This window comes from Platalea leucorodia (genome assembly GCF_965183815.1).
Source record: "Platalea leucorodia genome assembly, chromosome: 3".
NCBI lineage: Eukaryota > Metazoa > Chordata > Aves > Pelecaniformes > Threskiornithidae > Platalea > Platalea leucorodia.
The window spans coordinates 21,662,653-21,685,810 of NC_138825.1; the positions used below are offsets into that span (position 1 = coordinate 21,662,653).

The following is a 23,158-nucleotide window of genomic DNA, read 5'->3' on the forward strand; positions in this document are numbered from 1 at the left end:
GTGACAGCAGTGATCGTTACCAGGAAGTGGTGAATTTTCAGAGCTTTGATGCACAGTGATCCCCCATCTCAAGGAGGTTCTAGCAGAACTAGGAAAAGTGCAAAGAGTGATGAAAATGATCAATAATTTATGAAATACCTTCCGTATAAAGAATGTCTAATATTCTCCAGCATGGCTTGTAGTTGTTTAAAATGTGATGTGTGATAGAGATCTGTAACATACAAGCAGCATGGAGAAGGTAGAGAGGAAATAATCATTAACTCTTGCAACTCAAGAGCCAAGTAGTGATTAAATGAAATTGGCAAATGTCATGGAACATGAATACTAAAATTTTTCTTAGGCTTCAAAGGGTTTTGAGCAATTTCATGGAAGAAAAATTTACTAAGGGCTGTTAGACATGGATACCACCTCTGTTTCAGTAGGTTCTTGTACTGCAGAATGATTGCATTTGGAGGATTGTATTGGGACAGAATTGGTACGTGTTTGCTCTGTTCCCTCAGACTTCCCTTGACACTCTGGGAAGTCAGGAGACTGGGCTAAAACTGATCTGACCTGCTGTGGCGATTGTTTTTAAGTTTTGAGGCTGCTCTGTCAGTACCTTACTATAAGTTCATTAAAAGAAAAAAAAAACAAAACCAAAAACAAACTCTTTGTCTTGACTGCAGGAACAGCGCCTGAAATTCCTGAAGCAGCAAGATCAGCGACAGCAACAGCAAGCTGCTGAACAGGAAAAACTGAAGCGATTAAAGGAAATTGCTGAGAATCAGGAAGCCAAACTTAAGAAAGTGAGAGCACTGAAAGGCCATGTGGAGCAAAAAAGACTCAGCAATGGGAAATTAGGTGAGTTGCTACTTGGGGAAAGTAGCCTGTGATTTTTTTTTCATGAAGTGTGGTTCTTGGAACTCCAAAATTTCTGGTGATTTCAGTGATTCAGAGGAGGTATTTACAGCGTTCCAGGAAATGTTAATCTTAACAATTTCACATCTTGTATTTACCAAGAAAACTTCTGAATGACCTAGAACAAAATATATTTTCTTACTGTATTTTAAAATATCTCCTAAGGGCACCCTGTGTTTTGAGGTGCTCTTAATTACAGTGTAGGTTTTTTCCTTACTTGAATACCTTTGTGTACCACAGTAACTTTTTCCATCCTTGATGTTAATACCCCACACATTTAGAGTGTTATTTTCTTGGCCTATAACAAAGCTTGGCCTGATACCTGTGTTGCCGCTTATGCAAGAGGTCACTTAATGGCCAAAGTGGCCGAGTATTTTCTTTTTAATTATGGAAATCCCGACTAGCATCTGGCTTGCTATAGTACTAGTTGGGTGCTTGCAGTTCAGCATGTTGATGCAACATTAAATATTTATTTCGGACTTCATATCAACATGCATTCTTCTGCCTACCTTTTCATCCTCCCTCTGTACATATTGTACAGAACTTGTATTTCCAGGTGGACTCAAATGAAAATATATTGGTTTATTAAGGTAAAATACAAATATATTGTTTTATTAGGAAGCATTGTGTTTTTACAGAGAAAGCAAAAGTGTTTTTCTATGGGGAGAGTGCATTTTCTGTTTGGGTTCTGTTGCACAAAGTAAACACCAGTTTGAAGGAATGGAAGGATGGTAGAGTAATACAAGATATTGGAGCATGTGTATCTGTTTCCCTGCACCCTCCTGAGCTTGGTACTTGCTTGAACTCTTGCTGATTCCTTAAACTTTGTTCTGTAATGCAACAGTTTTGGCAGTGGGAGCAACTGATGACAGCTGTTTGTAGTAGATCCTAAAAAGCCCTCTGAGTCTTCATTTAATATAACAGTTCGAGTGTTTTGTCATTGCATTCCTACGACCTAAATTCAGAGTTTTAAGTATCGTAAATGTGCCTTGTGGTTGGGTGAGTGTCTTCCTGTGGAATTCAGCATTAAGTGAATTTAGGCTTCTACAGATGAAATTCAGCCTGGTAATGTGGTTTTGTTTGTTTCCATATTTCAGAAAGTAAAAAAAAAAAATGTTCTTTTTCTCTCCCCATTAGTGCTCTAAGTAGACCGAATTTACATAATCTTGCTAGTGTGTTTGCTTTTACAAGTGCTTTGAGGAGGAGCCGGTTTGACAGGGACCATGAGTTTGAGGGAGCCGGCCACAGCCTCTGTGCAGCACTGCTCCAGAGGCCGGCAGGGCGCTCTCTGTCCCCTTAACTGCTGCCTTGGAAGCAGCCCACGCTCGTCTGTTTCTCAGGGCAGCTATTGTGTTTTCTCGTCCTCTCCAGTGGAGGAGATTGAACAGATGAACAGCCTGTTCCAGCAAAAGCAGCGCGAGCTGGTGCTGGCAGTGTCAAAGGTAGAGGAACTCACCAGGCAACTGGAGATGCTGAAGAATGGCCGAATTGATGGTTACCATGACAACCAGTCAGCTGTAGCTGAGCTTGACCGCCTGTACAAGGAGCTGCAGGTAATGGAAAACCAGCTCGTGACCCACAACTTAAGAGGGCTAAAAGTTGGTTGGGTCACTTCTTACCTCGTCAGAAAGAAACTCCATTGCCCCTGTTCCTAACAGAGCTGCGTGGCTGCCTGCGCGCTGAGGATGGATGGTTAGTTGTACTGGGTTCAAGGTAAATAGGGGAAGGAACACGCAGTGCATATACCTTTCCTTTCTGCAAAATTTGGAGACTAACCAACACTTTCTCTGGAGAAAATAATCCGAGTTTGCCAGCATGACTTGACTTTTTAGAAGGCTTTTCTTTATGTAACTGTTTCCTGTCCCCCATCCTGAAAGTTAATTTGTTCTGATTTTTGTTGTTTTCCCCTCCTCCCCCCGCTGCTTTGTGAATTTATTCAGTTGAGGAACAAACTGAACCAGGAGCAGAATGCCAAGCTGCAGCAACAGAGGGAGTGTTTGAACAAGCGCAACTCGGAGGTGGCAGTCATGGATAAGCGTGTTAATGAGCTGCGAGAGCGCCTGTGGAAGAAAAAGGCAGCTCTGCAACAGAAAGAGAATGTACCAGTAAGTATGGGATATTTAATAACAAAAAAATTAATTTCATTTGTGGCCCATAGTCTGAAGTAAAAACTTACTTGTGGGGAAAGCTGTTCAGATGCTAGACTTGTTTTTATCCATATGTGGTGGAAGTCTTGTATTACTGAAGTACTTCTCGTGGTATGTTGATGTTAACCTACTTGTTCTTGTCCATAAAGAAGAATTCTTATGCTGTCATGGATTTTTTTTTTGATAATTTTTTTTCTCTTACTACCTCATGTTTATATCTCTTAAAGCTTTTTTTTAAAAAGCATTTTTAATATTGGAGTATCATTTTCTACTTGTTTTGTCCTTTTTGACTTCTATTTCAAACTCTGATGGATAAATACTGCAGCATAACATCCTTTAAATTATCTTATCCCCGCCCCCCCCCCCCAGGTTTCTTCAGATGGGAATTTACCCCAGCCAGTGGCTTCTGCTCCAAGTCGAGTGGCAGCAGTAGGTCCTTATATCCAGTCCTCCACTATGCCACGTATTGCTTCCAGACCTGAACTTTTGGTGAAACCAGCATTTTCAGATGGGATGCAAGCTTTGCATGTACCTGATGGTCCACTAAAAACACAGACTCTGCCCAACATGAGAGCTGGGAGCAGTTCACAAGCTAAAGGTCCTGCAGGTAATAGCTTATGATTAATATTTTTTTCTCCAGAAACATTTTGTTTTCTTACCTACCAGTTCTGTCCTTTTTTTTAAAACAAAGTATTATCTGAGGTGTCAGTCTTAATACTTGCAATTTTCCTGCCCCAATGAATATATTTTACAAGCACTGAGGTTATACAATTTAATGTGTTATAAATTAAGCAATCCTTTTAGTGAGCAATTCGAGTTGTTAAACAGTGTAGAATGTAGGAGGATTTTTCTGTAGACTAGTGATTTATTTATTTATTTATTTATTTTAAAATACTCCTAAAAAGTATACAGCAGTGTTTGTTCGAGTTTCTAGAGGCAGTTTTAGGACATACATGGTAACAACCTGGTGCCTGGACTTAAAAACTAGCAAAGCTAAGTTTTCTGATCATGCATTTTGGAAATGACACCTGTAAAGGATTAACCAACATTGCAAGAAATATTATAAAGGAGGCAGTTGATGGTAGCACAGAAATAGCAATAAACTCGCTGACAAGTTGGTGGCATAGGAATATGGAGAGACATAAGTCCAACACCTGACACGGGGCTTGGTCTCTCCTGCTTGGAGTGTTAACGGAGATTTGCCTGGCTCCTCTCTGTGGCTTTCTCCTATGGATACAGTTCAGCTCCGTGAGAGTGGAAGTCTGGAGAAACTGGAGAGTTGCAAATATGTCTCCTGTGCTGTCTTGGGAAGAGAAGACTCACTTTTCAGCTGGGAGATAGAGAAACTCTGATCTTCCCAAAAGGAAAAAATGGAGGCTGAGCTTGTAGGATTTTTTTGTCTCCCTCCCTCCATTTCCAGTTCTGGCAGATACTATTAAAATAGCCATGACACAAAACCAGTCCAAGTTTCTCTTGCTGTACTGGGGAATGGAGAAGTGTTTTATTTTATCTGGTTTGCAGATCCTAAAACTGCTGGAGTGGAATTTTATCTCTAGTCCATACAAAATTCTAATTTTTGCTGTAAGAATGTGTGGTGGTGTGCTATTTGAACTAAAACATCACTCCTTATTTTTTAGCATTTGGGCAAAATGACTGCTTTCCTAGGGAGATAGTATCCAATACTTTGTCAGAATGAAACTTTTCTCCTGCTGCTTATCATTACTATTTGAATTTAATATCACTTATTGTACTAGATAATTTAGTAGAGAGAATTTGGTGAAATAATTAAACTAATCGCAAGTTGTAAACATTTTCTTAGTTATTTTTGAAGCAGACTGGATGTCTACTCCAGTGAATGTAAAGATCGACTTTAATGCTGTGCCTATATGCACATTGAACATACAGATGACTTTTCTACTGTTTTGGATATCACTGGCAGGATCTATTTATGCTTTAAAGCATCATGTTTTTCTTTGCGCAATATATCTTTCTTACCCCTTCTTGCCATCCTATCACTTTTACTGTAAATATCCAAGGAAAGTTTCTTGCTAACTGGAAAGAAGGCAGTCTGGAGAAGTTTCTTGGCTGAATGCTCTAAGTGCAGACATGTGCTAGGACAAATAGTTTTGCTGCTGCTTCGATGGTTGTTTCTGAGCTTGGTTTTGCATTCTCTTTTTAAAACAAACAAATGAGCAAAAATCTAAAGTGATAGGAGTTATAGCAGTTAACCTGTGTATGGTACTTGTATACTGTCTAGACCTGACTCTTACAAAACGACCACCTGTAATAAATAAGTCAATAAAAACATTATTTTAGCTTAATCTGTTTCACTTGTTCTCTGCTAGATTCTGTGGTCCCCAGTGCAAAACCTTCACCATCTGCCACTGACTGGAGTAGTTCAAATGCAGACAATCACGTTAGTCAAGGATCAGCCTTGACTTCAGGAAAAGGAATTGCAACTAGTGAAGGACAAGGTATGTTTTTATGTGCTTGGCTAATCTTAAAATATGCAGAATCTAGTTAATGATATCTGTCTCTTCTAAATACTTCAGGAAATATGTAGAATTCATTTGAGAGCACAAAAAAGAAAAAGCAAAGCATATTGCCATATAAGCTTTAATATGGTGTTGCAGGGATTTAAAGAAAAACAAGCAACCAACCCCAAAAAACCCCCAAACCCCCAAAAACCAAGCCCAACAGCTCATTTCAGGTGGTGAGGTAGATACTAATGCCTTCATACGTGCTCCTGTTCAATTTGTAAGATACAGCACTTGGCAGACCCTTGGGTCCTTAGCGCAGGGGTAGGATGGATACGAAAAGCATCCCTAGCATACACTGTCTTGAATATTGCAAAGAACAGTACTCTTATTCCTACAATTGTGTTGTCCCTTTTAAAAGTCTTCCTTTCTCTCTAAAAACAGCTGAAGGAGAAACTTTTTTACGAGACAAAGAGAAGAAAGTGCGTCCATTCTCAATGTTTGATTCTGTGGACCAGGCTGCTGGGCTGGGCACACTGAGAAAGAACCAGAGCAGCGAAGATCTCCTGCGAGAAGCACAGGTATGCAGGAAACTCAAACTACTGCATTCCATCTGACAGCAGTTACTACACAGCTTTTCAAATATTGCTGTCAGGAAGCTCTTTGAAAAGTACCTAGGTTTTCTTTTAAAAGACTACTTCTAAGGAAAAAAGTCTTTTAGGCTTTTAATGGCAGTTGGTAACTCAAAATCATTCCCTACGGTCACTGTGATGAAAATCTACATTTTGACTGACTGCATAAAAATGGCTGTGCTACTTGTACTAGTGTATACGTGTATTTTTTTCCCAAAGATTATGTGTACAGATGCATTTGCATGGTTTTTTTAAATCATTTACACACTTACTTCATTGTTTAATGCAGTAATGTCCTTCAGATGTTTGATTGCAGCAAGACTTCTTGCCTAAATCTTGGCACAAGGGCACTATTTGATCAGGCAGGGGTGAAGTAACATAGAAGAACTGGGGAGAAGTGCTATGTTGGAAAACAAGCTGCTTGCCTACAGATGCTAAGTGCCTCTGCTATCTCTAAAGAAGTTACTGTGCCCTGCCATTGCTTGATGTTTTAAACATAGCTGCTACAGAAAGAATTACAGAGAATGGCTTCAAAGTATAAACAACTATGATGATAAAATGTTTCAAGAAGTCTCTTCATGTTTCCAATGATGATATAAACAGTAGTGCAGCAACAGTGGAAATGCTAGATACTGTGTCTTTGGGGATCTTTGGTCCTTCACAATGGTACTCCTAAAACATGTTTTGCTGTTTAATCTTAATTAACTTCTCTTTTGTCTTTCAGACAGCCAATAAAAATGTAACAAAGGTACCACCACCTGTCCCCACTAAACCAAAACAGATAAACTTGCCTTACTTTGGTCAAGCCAGTCATCTGCAACCTTCTGATCCTAAGCTGGATGGAAACCTGCAGAAGCTGCCTTTGGCTATTGTAACTGTGGGGAACAAACAAAAACCAGTGGCACAGCAGCCTTCCCATCCTTCTCAGCAGATACAGCAAAGAATTTCTGTACCTCCTGCAGGTCCTTCCTCTAGCCAGGACCAAATTCTTCCCTCCTCCAAACAGGAGAGTCCTCCAGCAGCAGCTGTGAGACCTTTTACCCCTCAGCCGTCCAAAGAGACCTCACTCCCACCGTTTCGGAAGCCTCAAACTGTGGCTGCAAGTTCAATTTATAGCATGTACACGCAACAGCAGACTCCTGGGAAGAACTTCCAGCAGGCAGTGCAGAGTGCTTTGACAAGGGCACAGACCAGAGGACCACACTTCCCAAGCGGTAAGCATATCTTCTGTCCTCATAAACTTCAGATAAATGTATTTTCCACCTGGTCTGTGGGTACAAGGCCAATTCCTTGGGGGAATTAAGCAGGTTAGTGCAGCTGTGAGAATCTTAGGTGGATCTGGCATGTTGTATATCAGCGTTAACAAAAAGTGCAGGATATCTGTCTTGCATTTGCAAGATAACTAATCATAGGAAACCTGGTTACCAGCTTAATTCTGTTTGGTTGATCATAATATTCTGCTGCTTTTCCTGAGGTAGGTGAATCAGGTTTTGTGGTGTTCTTAGGTTTGTTGGTCAAATACTCACCCTTGTTTTTTCCACATCCCTCTCTGAACTGTTCCGTAGTGTATGGCAAGCCTGTGATGGCAGGAGCTGGTGTACAGAATCAGCTGCCACAGACAGAGAATGTCTACTCGAACCTCCAAGGCAAGCCAGGCAGTCCGGAGCCTGAGATGGAAACAACAGCCTCTGCTCATGAGAATCATGAAACGGAGCGAATACCCCGTCCCCTTAGCCCAACCAAATTGTTGCCTTTCTTATCCAATCCATACCGCAACCAGAGTGATGCTGATTTGGAAGCACTACGGAAAAAGTTGTCTAACGCACCCAGACCACTGAAGAAACGTAGCTCCATTACTGAGCCAGAAGGACCTAATGGCCCCAATATTCAGAAGCTGTTGTATCAGAGGACCACTCTGGCTGCAATGGAGACTATCTCGGCACCATCACATCCCTCCAAACAGACGACATCAGCTGCCAGTCCTGAAAGCCCAGCAGAAATCCCAAATCCTTATCTAAGTGCAGAATCAGAAAAGGAAGCAGCTGCTTCTATGCCAGAACCGGCTATTGCTGAGGAAGCAGAAAACACACCAGCAGATCAGAGTGAAGCTGTTCTTCCCTCCGTAGCGTTGGACACTGTACCTGAGGGAATATCAGATGGTGATGAACTCACGCAGCCGAAAATGGAAGAACCAAGCCTAGAACCTTCACTGCCACTGGAGGTATACATGGAAGAATATCCTCCATACCCACCACCTCCCTATCCATCAGGGGAACCAGAGAGTTTGGGAGAGGACTCATTCAATATGAGGCCTCCTGAAGTTACTGGACAGTTTTCCTTGCCTCCTGTAAGTATTAGTTAGCCTACAACTTGGGTGCTCTGTCAATAAGTCATCTCAAGCTCTACCATAAATCCTGTGTGTTTTATGGTGGAGCTTAAGCATATGTGGGAGAACAGTCACACAAATAGGCCAGAAGTCTCTCTGTGGGTATCTATTCTATTTGTGTGATGCTCTTATCTCGAGAGTGAATGACAGTAATGAAAAGTCTCTGTTGTCTCTAGAATTAATGACATGATGAAAAGTTTCAAATGAAATTTGATATGCAAATAGTAAAACTCTTCTGGGCTGTAAAGAACATTCCTTATAGAAGTCTGCCTACTACATCCAAACTATGCTTCCTTCTTAAGAGAAATCTAAGTTTTGGGGATTTTTTTGAGGCACAGATACAGATTTCAAAAGCATTTCCCACTATTGCTGTTGTGAGATGGAAACTAATTATCTTAATCCTGGATTGCATTTGTTTATCTGAAAGTTCCTTGCTTGAAACAACATGGAGAAACAGGCTTCTTTAGTTTCTGCTTTAAAAACTGATTTGTACATATGAACTGCTTGCACTTCCTCTACTGAAATGTTTTCTGAATTTCTCTTTGGAACCTGATTTAACATCAGTCAGTTCTCAAGTTGCATCAAAATGGAGCCTCTTTGGGCTAAGGGTAGGCAGCATTTTACCATCTTGTTTGTTTTGGAAGTTTGTGTCTGTGTGGGGGTACGGTGTTATCTCGCTGTTGTAGAACAGAAATGCATATTGCTTTCAGTTCCTCAAAGAGTTTCTTTTAAAACCTATCATGGATAGAATTTTAATAACTTGATACATGAAAGTGTGTTGTGGTTTGTTTTTTTTTTTTTTTGCCCCCTCCATCACTTCAGTGCAGAGGAGTTAAAAGCTTTAAATGTGCTTTTTAGCCTTCAGATTTCTTCATTGAATAGTCATTGCATGTTTTCATGCTTTTAAGACTTTGTCCTTGCTCCCTTTTACTAGGCAACTTGAGCAGTAGGATTTCCTAAATTTTAAGAACTCGTTTCTGGTTGGTTTTGTAATAATTCTGCAATGATGAGAAGAAACCGGCCCAACTTCTTGATTTCATATTTAAATACTTGGGTTGTGCTGACAGGCTCTTTCTTTAAAAAGCCTGTACTTTTTGATATTATGTATAAATCAACAGGCAAAGGAGTATTTTCTGGGAATCTCTTCTTAGATATCTTATCTTCACATGTTTGCTCTTGCAAAACATGAGTCATTTCTATTCATCTTTGCCTGGACATCTGTCAGAAATTTACATACCCTTATGAATAGTGTTTATTGCTGCTGCACAGCCAGCTGGGGAGAGCGCTGAGCTAATGTGGGCATATTCTCTAAAGGAAGGAGTACAAACTCAGCTATAGAAATACTTGGTTTCCAGTATCACTGGGAGCATCTAAAGCGTTTTCTATGCTCGGTTCTATAATTCTTTCCAAAACCATTTTCCGTAACTGTTTCTGTTCCTCTTAAACTCTGCAAAACTTAGGAAAATGTTAGGAACTTAACATAGGTGCTTAAAAAGTAGTGTAATTCATGGAGTCTTCTAAGGTTCTTGGTTTGTGTAACAGGTTTGAGAGCTAATGCTGAAATGGTCTGCATACAAAAAAAAAAAAAAAAAATTTGCATTTCCCCCCCCCCCGATCTTTAGGGATTTGGAAGTTTTATGGTTTTGATGATATGTTTGATCAAGGTGACTTCTGTATTTGAGTAGAATAGTGACTTTGTCTAGAGATGAAGGCAGAGATCTTCCATAACATGCCTAACCTACTATATTTGTAATGTGTTGGGGGATCGGTAGAAAATAGTCTAAATTTCATATTAAACACTGCCTTAATTGGTCATTTCTGCTGTCATTCCCAAATAAGCAATTCTGTATTCATGTTCTTCCCAGGAGCAAAATGCCTGTAACTTGTGTTACCTTTTCACAGGGGAAGAGGACGAACTTGCGTAAAACTGGCTCCGAGAGAATTGGGCATGGAATGAGAGTGAAATTCAATCCTCTCGCGTTGCTTCTGGATTCATCTTTGGAGGGGGAGTTTGATCTCGTGCAGAGAATAATTTATGAGGTACAAATGCTAACTTGTAAGAGAAGGAATAGCAATCCTGGTTCAAACTGGGAAGTTGCAGTTTTTCTGGACCGGGGAAGCTAAAATAATAGTGTACAGCCTAGATATGGCCTTGAGGAGATAAGTCCTAACAGGACATGGCCACTTGGAGGCTGATTTTAAGTGTTAAATCCACACTGGGTATTTAGCATCAAGACTGTAAATTTGCAGGACAACTTTTTCCTCATTTGTTGTGTAGTGTTTCATCCCCTATCTGGCATGTTATCAGATAATTTGATAAGCAAAATCCACGTGATTTTTTTCTTACAGTTAAATAGGCAAATATCAAGAATTTGTTATAAATGCTTTTACTAAGTTATCAAGATACTATTTCTCTGAACCACTTTAAGCTCTTGCTATCAAAAGGAGGCTGAAAGCTTACGTGTGAGTCGTCTTGCAAGATTGCTTACTGCTGTAGTTTTCTGCCTGTTGCTCATGTCCTTCATACAAATATGGCTCAAGACCATATTTCAGAATAAGACAACTCATTTTTATATGTGAAGAGATATTTATTGTAGAGATTCTCACTGGAATGTGAATGGCTCCTTTTCTGGCTGAATAGGTTGAAGATCCTAGCATGCCCAATGATGAAGGGATTACTGCATTGCACAATGCTGTGTGTGCTGGACACACGGAAATCGTGAAGTTCCTGGTGCAATTTGGTGTGAACGTGAATGCCGCAGATAGTGATGGATGGTAAGGCTTTCTTTAAGTGGTACCTTACAGGTGCTCTCCACAAGAGAGCTGCAGCTTGGAGGCTGCTACAGGTCCCTCACAAGGTGCCTCAGTCTGCTCCTATAGAGCTGGCAATGGCTTTCCCACAGTAGAGCAACAGCAGTTCTCTGTGGGGCATCATATGAGAATGCGCAGAGGAGAAAATGGGCAAATGACACTAATATTCCCTATATGAAAAAAGTGTGTGTCTGAGGCCCGTAGGGTGGATACAGTTGTCAGGAAATCACTATTTCTTTGAGATATTGAAGACAGCTTATGCATAATGAACCATTTGCTGAAATTCCCAATGTCCTCTCTGTGATAGCCTATAGCTTCCACATGCTTTGGGCAGTATCTAGCCCTGCAAACTCTCCTCAGTTCTTTGTCCAATACCCTGACAACTTAAAAACAAAACAAAGCAGAAAACAACAACCTACAAACTAGGCTTGCAACTGATAATGGGTTACAAATCCTTCTTGCAGGTAGCTAGGGAGCTTATTTACAAAAGGCTATGGGGGGGGCAGTGATTTTACTATTATTTCTGCCTATAACAAAAGTGTCTAAGGTCCAAGACTGAATAAAGATGCTTTGTTGTCCTTCAGCCTCAGTAGTTATCCCAACTACCTGCACTGGTCACCAAGTCAGGTCTTGAAGTAATTGTCTAGATTGTAAGAGTCATGATGTCAGGAGGATTTCTGAATGTTTTTTTTTTTATTATTATTGATTTATTTTTTTATTTTTATTGCCTTAATGAGTGTTCTTAAAATGTTAATGGACTACAAAAAGGTAGCATAACTAGAGATCCATATGGAAACCCTGTTTTAGGGCTCAAGCAGCTCTTAGTAACTCCTGTTATCTGTGAAAAGCAATTGCTCTTGACATCTTGGGTTAAGTGCTTCTGGTCGGAAGCCTTCAGCAATGCAGTACTGATTGCTGGAGGTCACGCACAAAAGTGGTTTGCCCCCAGGAGTCTGTAAGCACTGCTGTGAGCAATAAAAGTAATGTGTCATCTTTTTCTTCTTGGCTTGCAGGACCCCGTTACACTGTGCAGCATCTTGCAATAACGTGCAGGTGTGCAAGTTCCTGGTGGAGTCAGGCGCAGCTGTATTTGCGATGACCTACAGTGACATGCAGACGGCTGCAGACAAGTGTGAGGAAATGGAGGAAGGCTACACACAGTGCTCCCAGTTCTTATATGGTAAGTGATGAGAGCCGAGTTCTGGAGCGTGCTAGGGACTCACCTGGCACTTTTTAGTACGTTTCTGGATGAGGACTGGTAAGTTGCACACTTAGGTTGTGTGCCCATGCCTCGGGTTCCTCTGGGAAAGAGAGAGGTTTTTGCCAGCTTCTTGTCACAGAATGAGGTCCATTGAGACTAACTTGATAATATTCAACCTATAGAGATCTGAGTAACAAAAGGTTTCCCTACATTAAAAACCTTGAAATGAGTTAAGCGCATGCATTGACAAATACAGTAGTGTGAGGTGACAGTTTAGGTGAATCTTAACACATAAATTTGTTTTTGTTGGTGTTTTTTTTTTTTTTAAACATTAAAAAAAAAGTGGCATGGATATCTCAGTAGGCAGTTCCTATCTGCTACCTGGTGTCTTTAAATGAGGAATATTTCTTAATGTGCACTTTAGAACCAAGAAAGGTATTGCCAAGTTTCTGTCTTAATGGAGGTTAGTAAGCACTGAATTTGACTTTATCTTTCTGGCCTTTTTCTTCTCTTGCATTTAAAAAGAAATCCCATATTAAATTTAGATTTTATTCAAATAGTAAGACTACAGGGAAACTTTCTTTTAATGGAGAGAATGAATTCCCCCTAGGGTGTGATAAATATTAGTCAATGAGGTTTTAAATTACTTTTCTGTATGTTTTGTATGTAGTTCTTGTCCCCTAGGTACCTACCAGCTGGAGTGTCATCTATCTGTAAGAGGTTAGAGTAATAGCAATGTAATGCAATGCACAAAGCTGTAATACAGCCTTTCAGATCTCGCATGTTCCACAAAACCAGAGTTTCTGTAAGCTGCTCAGCCAACATATTTCAAAACAGTCTGTCCAGCTGTCCTCACTAAGCTTGAAAAGTGTATCTCTTGGTGCCAAATATATAGTTTTCCCTATGAAGGGAGGAAGCCTATTTAACTCATGTTGAAATCTGTGGGCTAAGCAAAATTCCATTTAGTTTTGTATCCAGACTCCAATGGTGGTCATCAACAGCAAATGCCCAAGGAAGATTGTAGGACTAGATTAAAAAATAGTAATACCCATCCAATATTTCTTTCTGTTTTTAACTCATATGAGTTAAGAGATGGTATCTTCGTGTTGAATGGGTCTTGAGAGGTTTCTTTCAGGAATTTGTTTAATTCTTAAATCCAGGTAAACAGCCCACAAGATCCTGTGGGAAGGAGATCCATGGCTTTATTATATACAGCATGAAGAAACACATTTTGTTTGTGGGGTTTTTTGAACCCACCATCTGCTGATCTCACTTGATACTGTTTTTTGTTGGGTTTGGGATTTTTTTTGTGTTATGAGATACTTTTCAATGGGTCCTGAAAGGACCGTAAGGCTTTGGCTTATTGCCAGCTTTTCCAAATTGAAACCACTGAAACTAAGGTATCTCTTGATACATTGGCTCTTCAGCTATCAAATTTCCGTATTGTTCCATTAGGAATTAATTCTATTGCTCAGACTGTTTCTGGTTGCCTATAGTTACAGTAAGACATTCATTCACTGGCTAAATCTGTTTCTTGCTGTAGAAGAAGTCTGGGGATGTGTATCTGTCTGTTTCAAGAACAGATACTGCATTAAAACCTGGCCCTCTAAACTCGTCTGTAAGGTGAGAAACCTCAGTGTAATTCTTCACCTAATTCCTTTTTGTTGTAAACGATGCACGATATTGAATATCATCAACAAGTACAGGTAGGTTTAAATAAAACCACTAGTCCTTTAGCACTGATTAAATGAGAAGTTTGATGCTGCTTAAGTATGTAATTTTTCACTTTCTAAGATTTAATGCCTGTGCTGTCTCTAAGAGCATGTTTGTGCTGCTACCCTGGTGTGACTGTTAACACCTTTTTTGAAGACCAGATCCATTGTGTGAATCTTATTTTTGTCTACTTTTATGTTCAGTGCTTAGTCTTACCTTCCACATGGGTGCAGAGCACAGCTTTTGCCAAACCTTTAATTATACCAAATGCAAAGGAAGGGAAGAGTTTCTCTGCGCAGAACTAAGTATGCAGTGGAGGTAACTTAATTTTACATGATGAGCTGGTATGCAGAAATAAAAGACTTGATTTGAGCAGATGCTTCCTTAAGCAGACATAGGTAAGAATCCTATACAATAGCTTGTAATAGGTAAGAGATGGAAAGGGAAACAAGTTTTGTGAGATGTGTAACGTACTCTTTGCTCCTGGCAATACTAAAACCAAACAAAAAACCCAGTAGGATTTGGTATTTTAAAATGGAATAATTACCTAAGAGAAAGTTTGTATAACAGTTGATTAAGATACCTTTTCTGGTTTGCTGCTTAGAAGCTGAGGAATGTGTACAGAAAGAAATTTCACCTTTGGCTACAGCTGTAAGATGAGCAAGTTCTAAATAACATCTGCAAGGCATCTGTGTGTACTCCAAAACACCTTGGTCCAGAAGTAATTTAACAGAATTGTGTTTCTGAAGTCAGTGTTTAAAAAAAATAATTAGAATAATTAAAATAGTGGTGGAAATTAAGAACTGCTGAGATAAAAGTGTTTCAGTTAACTGAAAGCAGCTGGCCAGATAGCAGAAAATCTTCCAGGTATAGGTCTGAGATGCAGCTTGTTTTAAAGTTCTGAAATAAAGTGGCATGGGTGGCAAGTGACATCTCAAGCAGCAAAATGACAGTGGTGGTCAACATAAGCAGGTATTGCTATCTCCCTTTGACAGAAGGAGATTACTGATGAACTAAGAGTACAAACAAGTGTTTCTTGCTCCTCACTTAGGTGTAGGAAGGGTGAGCATTAGTATGACAATGTAACCTTTTATCAACCAGTGCTCCTCTCCCCATTTACCTCCTATTTTTTTGAACATGTGTAAGGAAGGAATCTGTCTGCCATGTGCAAGGGCTAACCTCACAGTGCCACCTGCTCCAGGACTGACTTTCAGTAGGCTGATGACAACAAGGTGCTAAGTGTGATAGGAATCAAGGTTGGGTGTGTTTAGTTTTGTGGGGTTTTTTTTTTGTTTTGTTTTGTTTGGTTTTTTCTGGACTGCTCTCCAGTAGGAGTACAGCAGTCTTTCCAACTGTTGTCTTTTATTTTTTTTTTTTTATTTTGTATTGAGCTGCTCTGTATTTTCAATGTTACAGGAGTCCAGGAGAAAATGGGAATAATGAACAAAGGAGTGATTTATGGTCTCTGGGATTATGAGGCTCAGAATGATGATGAGCTCTCGATGAAAGAGGGAGACTGCATGACAATCCTGCGCCGGGAAGATGAAGATGAAATTGAGTGGTGGTGGGCACGGCTGAATGACAAGGAAGGCTATGTTCCCCGCAACCTGCTAGGGGTGAGTCCTCGGTATTTCTGGAATCAAAAAAACCCACCCCACTTTGTGGAGTATACACAGCATTATTCTCATGCAGCTAAGTTAGGGGCAATTTTAGAAGTCAAGAGGAAGGAGCTGAAGTTCTCCATTTATTCCTTTGGGGAGTTGAATACCTTGGCAGAGTGGGTTAACACCCTCTGTTTAGATACTTAACACAGATTATATTAATGGGTGTGTAAAAGAACAACATGTATCAACCACCCTGCTAATACTAACCTTGTGTCACCATCTTAGAGGGGAAAAAAAAACTTTTAGCTGACCATGACGTGCATAAGCTTTTTGTTAAGCATGTGAACAGAACTGGGTTTCCCCTCTGTTAGAAAGTGTTAGGCTGGCACAAAGGGCCTTAAGATCTGAAACTTGTATGAAGAATGAGTCATGAGTCCTTCCCTGTCCAGGTGTACACAGTGCACCTTGTGATCCCAGATGGTTTCACAGAGAGTTTTAAGACAAACACTGCAAAATTCTATGGTTATCTTTTTCCTAGTTGAAAAAGAGATCAGATTGCTAAATAAAAGCAAATCTTTGTTTTCTTCTATGCTCTTTAAGTAATATTTAACCATAAGTCAAAGGCCTTAAATTAATGGCCTCTCCTTTCCTCATCGCCTTCTGTACTACCTCTTTTATTAAAAAGAACTGTATAGAAATAATAGATATTTTCCATTATGTCCCCATATTTCTCCTCATGGCTGCATTGCTAGAAAATTATAGCAGATGGACACATGTATAAAAATTCCATTAAGCTTTTTTCTACATATCCAGTTGCCCAGCTGCTGGAGATAAGAGGTTCTGCCAATGCTAAAAGATTAACCGCTGTGAATTTTAGCTGATTGATGTATGATGCTTGAAAGAGGCTGAACCTCCTTCCTCATGCAGATAATCCTTACTCTTAAACTGGTTAGATTTGCAGAGCGACAATATCTAATGCAAAATCAGTTTTCATTTCTGTATCACTTTCAGGTCAGGCCTATCCACAATGTATTACAAAATTCTCCGTAACATAGTACTTCTTTTCAGTTTTTTCCTCTCCAAACATAAACATTTCTAAATGGAGAGCAGCCATCAGCCCTGCACAATAAGGTCAGAAATGGCAGCTTTTTTTTTCCTGCTCTAGGGCGAATTGTGCCTGTGCTACTTCTTGATAAGCTTGTGCACTCAGCCTGAGCACAGGTGTGCAAGAACACAAGGAGCACCTGTGCTTCTGTAATAAAAAGAACAAGGCAACATAGCTTAGACCGGGGATCACAACTCGTCCTTCTAAGCACAGCACAATCCCAACAGAACCTTTGGGGAAAACTTCCCAAGCCCAGTATTAACTGTTCTGCTCTTGTGTCTGTCCAGTCATTCTAGTACTGCTACCGAAGTATTCTGTGGTTATTCTCAAAAGCAATTACTGGACTCCTAATATAGCAGCTGAAATCTAGGCTAAGATGTTCAGCACAGAGGAAAATGTTTGGTAGTTTAATATATTCTTATATTAAGTTGTATTTATATCACAGCTGCTTTATCCTTTTGCAGTTAGGTGCACTGAATAAAAACAAGGAAAGGATGAAATTATTTGCATCAGTACTCTACCCTTCTTAGGGACTCACTAGCTCCCTAAGCTGTGTGAGAGCTCTAAAACTGAATGCAAGTAAGATAATACTGTCAAATACTGACTTAATACCAAACAAAATCTTTTTGAACGCTGTCAGGTTTTATGCTACTGTAACTGACTGACTGACTGACTTCATGTCTGCTAGTGGCAAAATCATAGCAGGCTGAGACAAACCTTATGGGTGAAGTTGTTGGTCTTCTCTTAATCGTTATCTGCCTATGAAAAAGAAGAAAGCCAGAGTCTGGTTGAAGAGAGAAGGTGGCATCCTTAAGGAGAATTTTAGCTGAAAAAACCCAGGATGTAATGTAGACATGCATTGCCATTTAGAGCACGGAGGATTCATCTTCTCTAATTGTATGAAGTGTATCCTTCTAACTATATATGCTAGTAGCCGTGCTTTGCAGAACAGTAGTTGTTCCCAAAGCCCTTTGCAAGTAGGAGCCAAGAGCTTCCCAAGCATCTCGGCACTGCTACGCGTGCTGTGTTGAGCTGTGTTCCATCAATCGTCACCCTGCAGCTGAGGCAGTCTCCGTACCTCTGTGTGTGTAGCCAGAATGTGGGAATAGCGCACAGCTCAAGGGCCACAGGGTGGCAGCTACTGATTTACTGCCGGCCAGTTAAATGAGTTTAACTGGCCACCCACTATCCACTAAGTATAGCACAACTCCTGCAGTTCCATGGTCCTTATGCAGCCAGATGTTTGCAGCTTGCCCAAAGCTATAGATATGTAAGGGCTGATAGCCATTGAGAGAGAGAGAAAGCAAACCAGACTTTAATAACTCTCTATTTCTATTTATAAACCAGGGAAAAATCCTATAGTTCACGGAACACAAAAGTCTCTTGAGTTACAAAGCCACATACTTTTCCTAGCCCACCCATCTGGGTAGAGCTGAAGGCACTGAATTATGTGCTGTTCAATGCCTTCCTTGTGTACTGACATGGTTAGTATTTTTTTTAAGCTTGCCTAAGAATGCTAAATTTATATTTTAGTGCTCTGGGTGTTTTTTTATAACCATGCTTTTGCTACTAGAGATTACATTAGAATTGTAGCACTGAAAGAGAGGTTTTTCTTTCATGTTTTTTTTTTCTTTAGGAAAAAAAGTAACCTTTTAAAGCACTAAAATTTTAAATCTCATTTCTGTTTTACCCTCAGCTGTATCCAAGGATTAAACCTAGACAAAGAAGCTTGGCATGAAATAGTACAGAAGCCAGATTCTTGAAGTACTAATCATGGATGACTTACAAAAAAAAAAAAAATCATTTTGTGTTGGTTCCAATATCATGAGACTTATTTCAACGACAATGTAATTTGAAAGCTATGAAGAATGTGCTTTGAAAACAAATGAAGGATTGATGCATTAGCAAATGGATGAGGGCATTCTACAAGATGAAATAATGCTTACAAGCAAATGAAATTCTGCTGCCTTTGGTCTAAGCAAGCCATTATGTTCAAGTACCCACTCTGATGTCTTCAAACATGGCAGAAAAGAATTTCACATTTTTCTGCATTAAATACAAGGACCTTTTCAATTTACCGTGGAAGGAATCATCATGAAACAGACAGCTTGGCTTTGTCCAAATTTATCCCGAGGCTTTTTCCAGATGGGAGAAATTAAAATAAAGTACGTGCACAGCACCCAAATGCTTATTGCTGGAAGCAGAACGTTTGTTAAAGAAGCTAAACCGAAGTGCATCTGAACAGTGACAACCATGTGACCAATCCATTAAGCAATAACTTTTAAAAATGCTGTAGCATCTTAGGAATTCCATGTATTCAAAATATTATGTGCTGTAACAGACAATGTAGTTTTAGATTCCTCTTTTTACAAACAGCCTCATGTATTTATTGTGTTTTGTACTTTGAAAACTGAGTGTAGAAACTTTCTGTAGTCCTTGACAACTTACTTGTTTTTACTTGACTGTGATACCATTAAACTTTTGTCTCCTCTTAAGCTTTAACTCTGGGTATTTTAGTGTCAAGTTTTTATTAGACCATCTGAAAATGTTAACAGTAAGATAAACTGCTGCTCTAAGTTACACTAACATTCAGCTACTCTCTGTATTAAATTGAACCCCTCCTCCCCCACTGGTTCAAGACAGTCTTTCTGCCAGATCTGTTAGTTGCATGTAACATTTGTTAACCTTTAAAGCTAAGGGACATACTTTACTTAATAAAAAAACTTGGTATGAGTATTTTCCAAATAAAGCCTTTCCCATGGAACTATCCTTTATATCTATCTATTTGGGAATAATCATTTGATAACAAACACTATTTAATAGAGAGGATCAAATCTTTCCTTAAGTAAGTGCCTCACTGCCTCACCCTTGAGGCTCATGTTTTCCTACTAGGTAAGTCCTTACTGCTTTCTGAAAAGGTGCCCATAAATACAAAAAATCGTTTGTAGGAAGGAGGACACAATTCCTCAGGTGGGCAAACTTAAGCCAGCTGTAGTGAGAACTCCTGGAAGCAGCAAACTATTGTGTTCACAGCCTCATGATTTCAATAGGTTGGGTATGGGGTATAGAGTATCAATTACCTTTCTTGGAAACCTTCAGTTTTTCAAGCATTAATCTTTTAAAGTATCAGACTAGCTAACCTTTCATTAACTGACACACATCCAGGGTGTCTGTCAGTGCCTAGGCAGCTCCAGAATGCTGTTTTTTCCCCTTTAAAAGGCAACATAGTCTGCTCCTGACAATGAAAGCTCTGCAGATGCTCTGTGATGATCCATCTGTAAGAAAAAAGGTGCTTACTTGCAGAAGGAATAACAGTCCTGCAAACTTTATTTCTACTGTTTTTATTTAAATACTTTCTTGAATTTCAAAGGAAGATAAACAAGGTACAGGCAGTCAAGATCCCACCTGAGAGCATGGGCTTTCTCTTGGAAGAGTCTGGTTGCCAACAGCCTCCTGCTACAGGCACATCAATGGTTAGGATGGAAAGACTTGTCCTTCAGTTTCGTCAAACAGGTACGTGCTACTCAAATTCTTCAAAGAATATTTAACCAGAATAATGCTGGGGCTTGACAGAAAGCATACTAGGTACCCGTAGCTTACCTAACCGCCTCTACTCAGAGCTATGCAATACCAGCCCTTTTCTAGTTTCAGGTATGCAGGATGGAGCGGAGCTGTTCTTCAAACAGCACTCACTAAACCAGACTGTCAAGCTTTAATGAGCTTTCTTCCAGAAGTCATGTAAAACACCTTAAATACAAAGATATTAGCAAAGCAGTATTTTCAAAAGTTACACTGAGGATGTATACTAAATTAAAGCTTTTGTACAGAGGATATATAGTAGTAGATAAAGACTGTCAGACCCATAAAAACGAGGGTGCAGATTCTTCTGTTGTTGAAGTATCCTTTTATAACCATGTGCAAAATTTGCCATGCAGAAGTTAAGGCACATTCACGTTAGGATATCACTTGTATGTTTGCTTGATTATCTTCACCTGATCTTGCTCTTTTTGAGGTCTCTCAAGCTGATGTCAGTGGCTCAAATGACAGTAAAGCACAGCCACTATAACAAGAGAGAGAGGAAAACGGCCCAAGGTTAAGTAAGTTTAGTAAAAATACCTGTAGCAAGTATGCATGTGCCTATTTCTAGCCTGAGGAAGAAAGTCTGTTGTTATAGAAGTAATTTTAGGATCTTTCTTGAATGATTTAAATTTATCTCTCATGTAAGTCAGAAGAGTTTTGGGATGATTTGCACATGCCTCACTTACTTAGATCCAGCAGTAAGTTATGTTCAGGTAATGAGCAAGTTGAACACATGGAGGAGGGTAGTTTTCTCCGAACTTAGTCCTTTCTACGGGGCACACGTGGTGCAGAAAGAAGCAGACATGGTCAATACCATGAGTCACTCCTGCACCTATGTTTTACCCTGTTGTTGACAGAAAAGGCAGGGAAGAAACCTGCATACGTATCAGCCAAAAGGGGTACGTGGCTTCTGGTTCAAGTAACCTTGTCTGTTAGAGAACACAATGTGATGTACGTACATTTTAAAAAAGGGTAACCTTTTCTTAAGACTGCTTATAAATACACACGCTATATAAATCCAGCATATATGTGAATACATATAACCAGCCATAATCAGTCAGAATGGAGCAGGACAGTCTGTACCGTTAACCCCTTTTCTCCCCCCGCCAAAAAAAGATGACAATAACCATTTTGGAGCTAAATGAACTTACATTAACAAGGTTCAATTCTATTGTTCCAGTTTTCTCTGTATCCAGTTTTCTAAACATTTCTGTGGTAGGAGAGAGATGACAGACAGGGATGAATATGGGAACTAATTGGAAAGCCTTCCCCTTCCATGTGCTTTAGGATCAAAACCAAATTTAGTCCCACAGTCTAAAATTTATCACAGCGGTCTACACCTCAAACCAGAAAGTGCCACTCTAAAGTCACTGCATGCTTCTGTGCAAGAACGAGACTGAACATTTTTAATGATTCAGTCTGTAAAACTATTTGTCAATCTATAAGTGTTCAGATTTTTTTTCTTTTAAATCAACATTTAGTTGTTTGCATGGAAGACTGTCTGGCTCTGGTTCAGCAGTCTGGCCTAAAAAAACTAGTTCCTAGATCTAAGAGGAAGAGTGTGCAGACTGGGTTGCCAGATTTATAGCTCAGCTTTGAAGCTTTTTGGTTCCAGTACAAAGTTTCCTGAATAACTTATCCTGGACTTGAAAACACAAAGCAACAGAGTCTGTCTAGTTATTAAGCGTGTACTCACTGAACAAGGTTTCCAGCCGAATCAAACACCGGACAAAGTTATCAAAATCAATGATGAGGTCCTCATCAGCAAAACGAGCCACAATGATTTGATGTAACTGGCAGTTCAGTTTGAACCCTAAAAATACAAATGTCAAGGATTTAAAAAAGAAGGGGAAGAAAAAATGCAAAAAAAAAGCTCCAACAAACAAAAAAACCCCGACCTTATACACTGCCAGAAATTCAGTTAGCTACTTTTGGTTAAATTCTCAAATTTTAAGAGTATTTACTCCATTTTGGAAACTCCCAAGAACCCCTTCTGTACTTGGAGTGATTGAGAGCTGTGCCTAGGTCACGTGCGTTTTTCCTGCCGCGTGTGCTCCCACACCTGCACTCCTCTTTCCCGGGGGGCACGGCCAATTGCTCCAGCCCATGGTCCTTCCCTGGGTGACGAGGCGGCTGCCAGACTCGGCCCACCAAGACCTGAGATGAAGCAGTGGCTTTCTGTGGGCAAATGGGTCTCTATTTCCAAAGAGTATCAAAACGCTGGGACAAAAAGAAATGCTGCTTCATCTTATGTGGTGACCGGAGGGGACAGCTCCAGGGAGCCCAAATGCGGATGTTAAGATGGCCCCAGAAGATCAGTAAGTTAATTCGGGATCGTATGGCTCTGTCATCCCCCCCTTGCTCGCTGTCATAACTCAGATTTGCTTTTCAGCGGTTGCAGTAGCAAACTGACTCTTCTTTTAAGGCTCTTGTGAGCATCACCCCTTGGTCAAGCCACTTCCATTCCCTAGGTCACAATATCCTGGTTTTACCGGCTCATGCCGAGCCCACATCTACCCAGAGAGATTCACTGAAAGACAAGAGTATGCTGTTGGGAGGCCAGATTGTTGCAGCTATTTGTGCTTCTCCAAAAGCTGGTCACTAAA

General features: G+C 40.0%; 2 protein-coding genes across 3 annotated transcripts in view; one reads left to right on the forward strand and one right to left on the reverse strand.

Annotated features, from left to right (window-relative positions):
• TP53BP2 (tumor protein p53 binding protein 2) overlaps positions 1 to 19,503 on the forward strand; it is a 56,642-nt gene extending 37,139 nt beyond the window's left edge. For both annotated transcript variants that reach the window (XM_082305870.1, XM_082305869.1), the window contains exons 6-18: positions 666 to 840; positions 2,269 to 2,450; positions 2,838 to 3,002; positions 3,414 to 3,651; positions 5,390 to 5,518; positions 5,966 to 6,102; positions 6,878 to 7,367; positions 7,719 to 8,500; positions 10,442 to 10,579; positions 11,181 to 11,314; positions 12,364 to 12,530; positions 15,681 to 15,880; positions 18,670 to 19,503. In XM_082305870.1, coding sequence (XP_082161996.1) covers positions 666 to 840; positions 2,269 to 2,450; positions 2,838 to 3,002; positions 3,414 to 3,651; positions 5,390 to 5,518; positions 5,966 to 6,102; positions 6,878 to 7,367; positions 7,719 to 8,500; positions 10,442 to 10,579; positions 11,181 to 11,314; positions 12,364 to 12,530; positions 15,681 to 15,880; positions 18,670 to 18,711 — 2,979 coding nt within the window. In that variant the 3' untranslated portion in view covers positions 18,712 to 19,503. The remainder of the gene's footprint in view (positions 1 to 665; positions 841 to 2,268; positions 2,451 to 2,837; positions 3,003 to 3,413; positions 3,652 to 5,389; positions 5,519 to 5,965; positions 6,103 to 6,877; positions 7,368 to 7,718; positions 8,501 to 10,441; positions 10,580 to 11,180; positions 11,315 to 12,363; positions 12,531 to 15,680; positions 15,881 to 18,669) is intronic.
• A 962-nt stretch (positions 19,504 to 20,465) lies between these two features.
• The window catches only part of CAPN2 (calpain 2), a gene marked incomplete at its 5' end in the record, with an annotated part of 28,690 nt that continues 25,997 nt past the window's right edge, over positions 20,466 to 23,158 (reverse strand). The window contains 3 exons of the mRNA XM_082305882.1: positions 20,466 to 21,033; positions 21,704 to 21,762; positions 22,249 to 22,365. Of these exons, the coding sequence (XP_082162008.1) occupies positions 21,010 to 21,033; positions 21,704 to 21,762; positions 22,249 to 22,365 (200 nt within the window). The 3' untranslated portion in view covers positions 20,466 to 21,009. The remainder of the gene's footprint in view (positions 21,034 to 21,703; positions 21,763 to 22,248; positions 22,366 to 23,158) is intronic.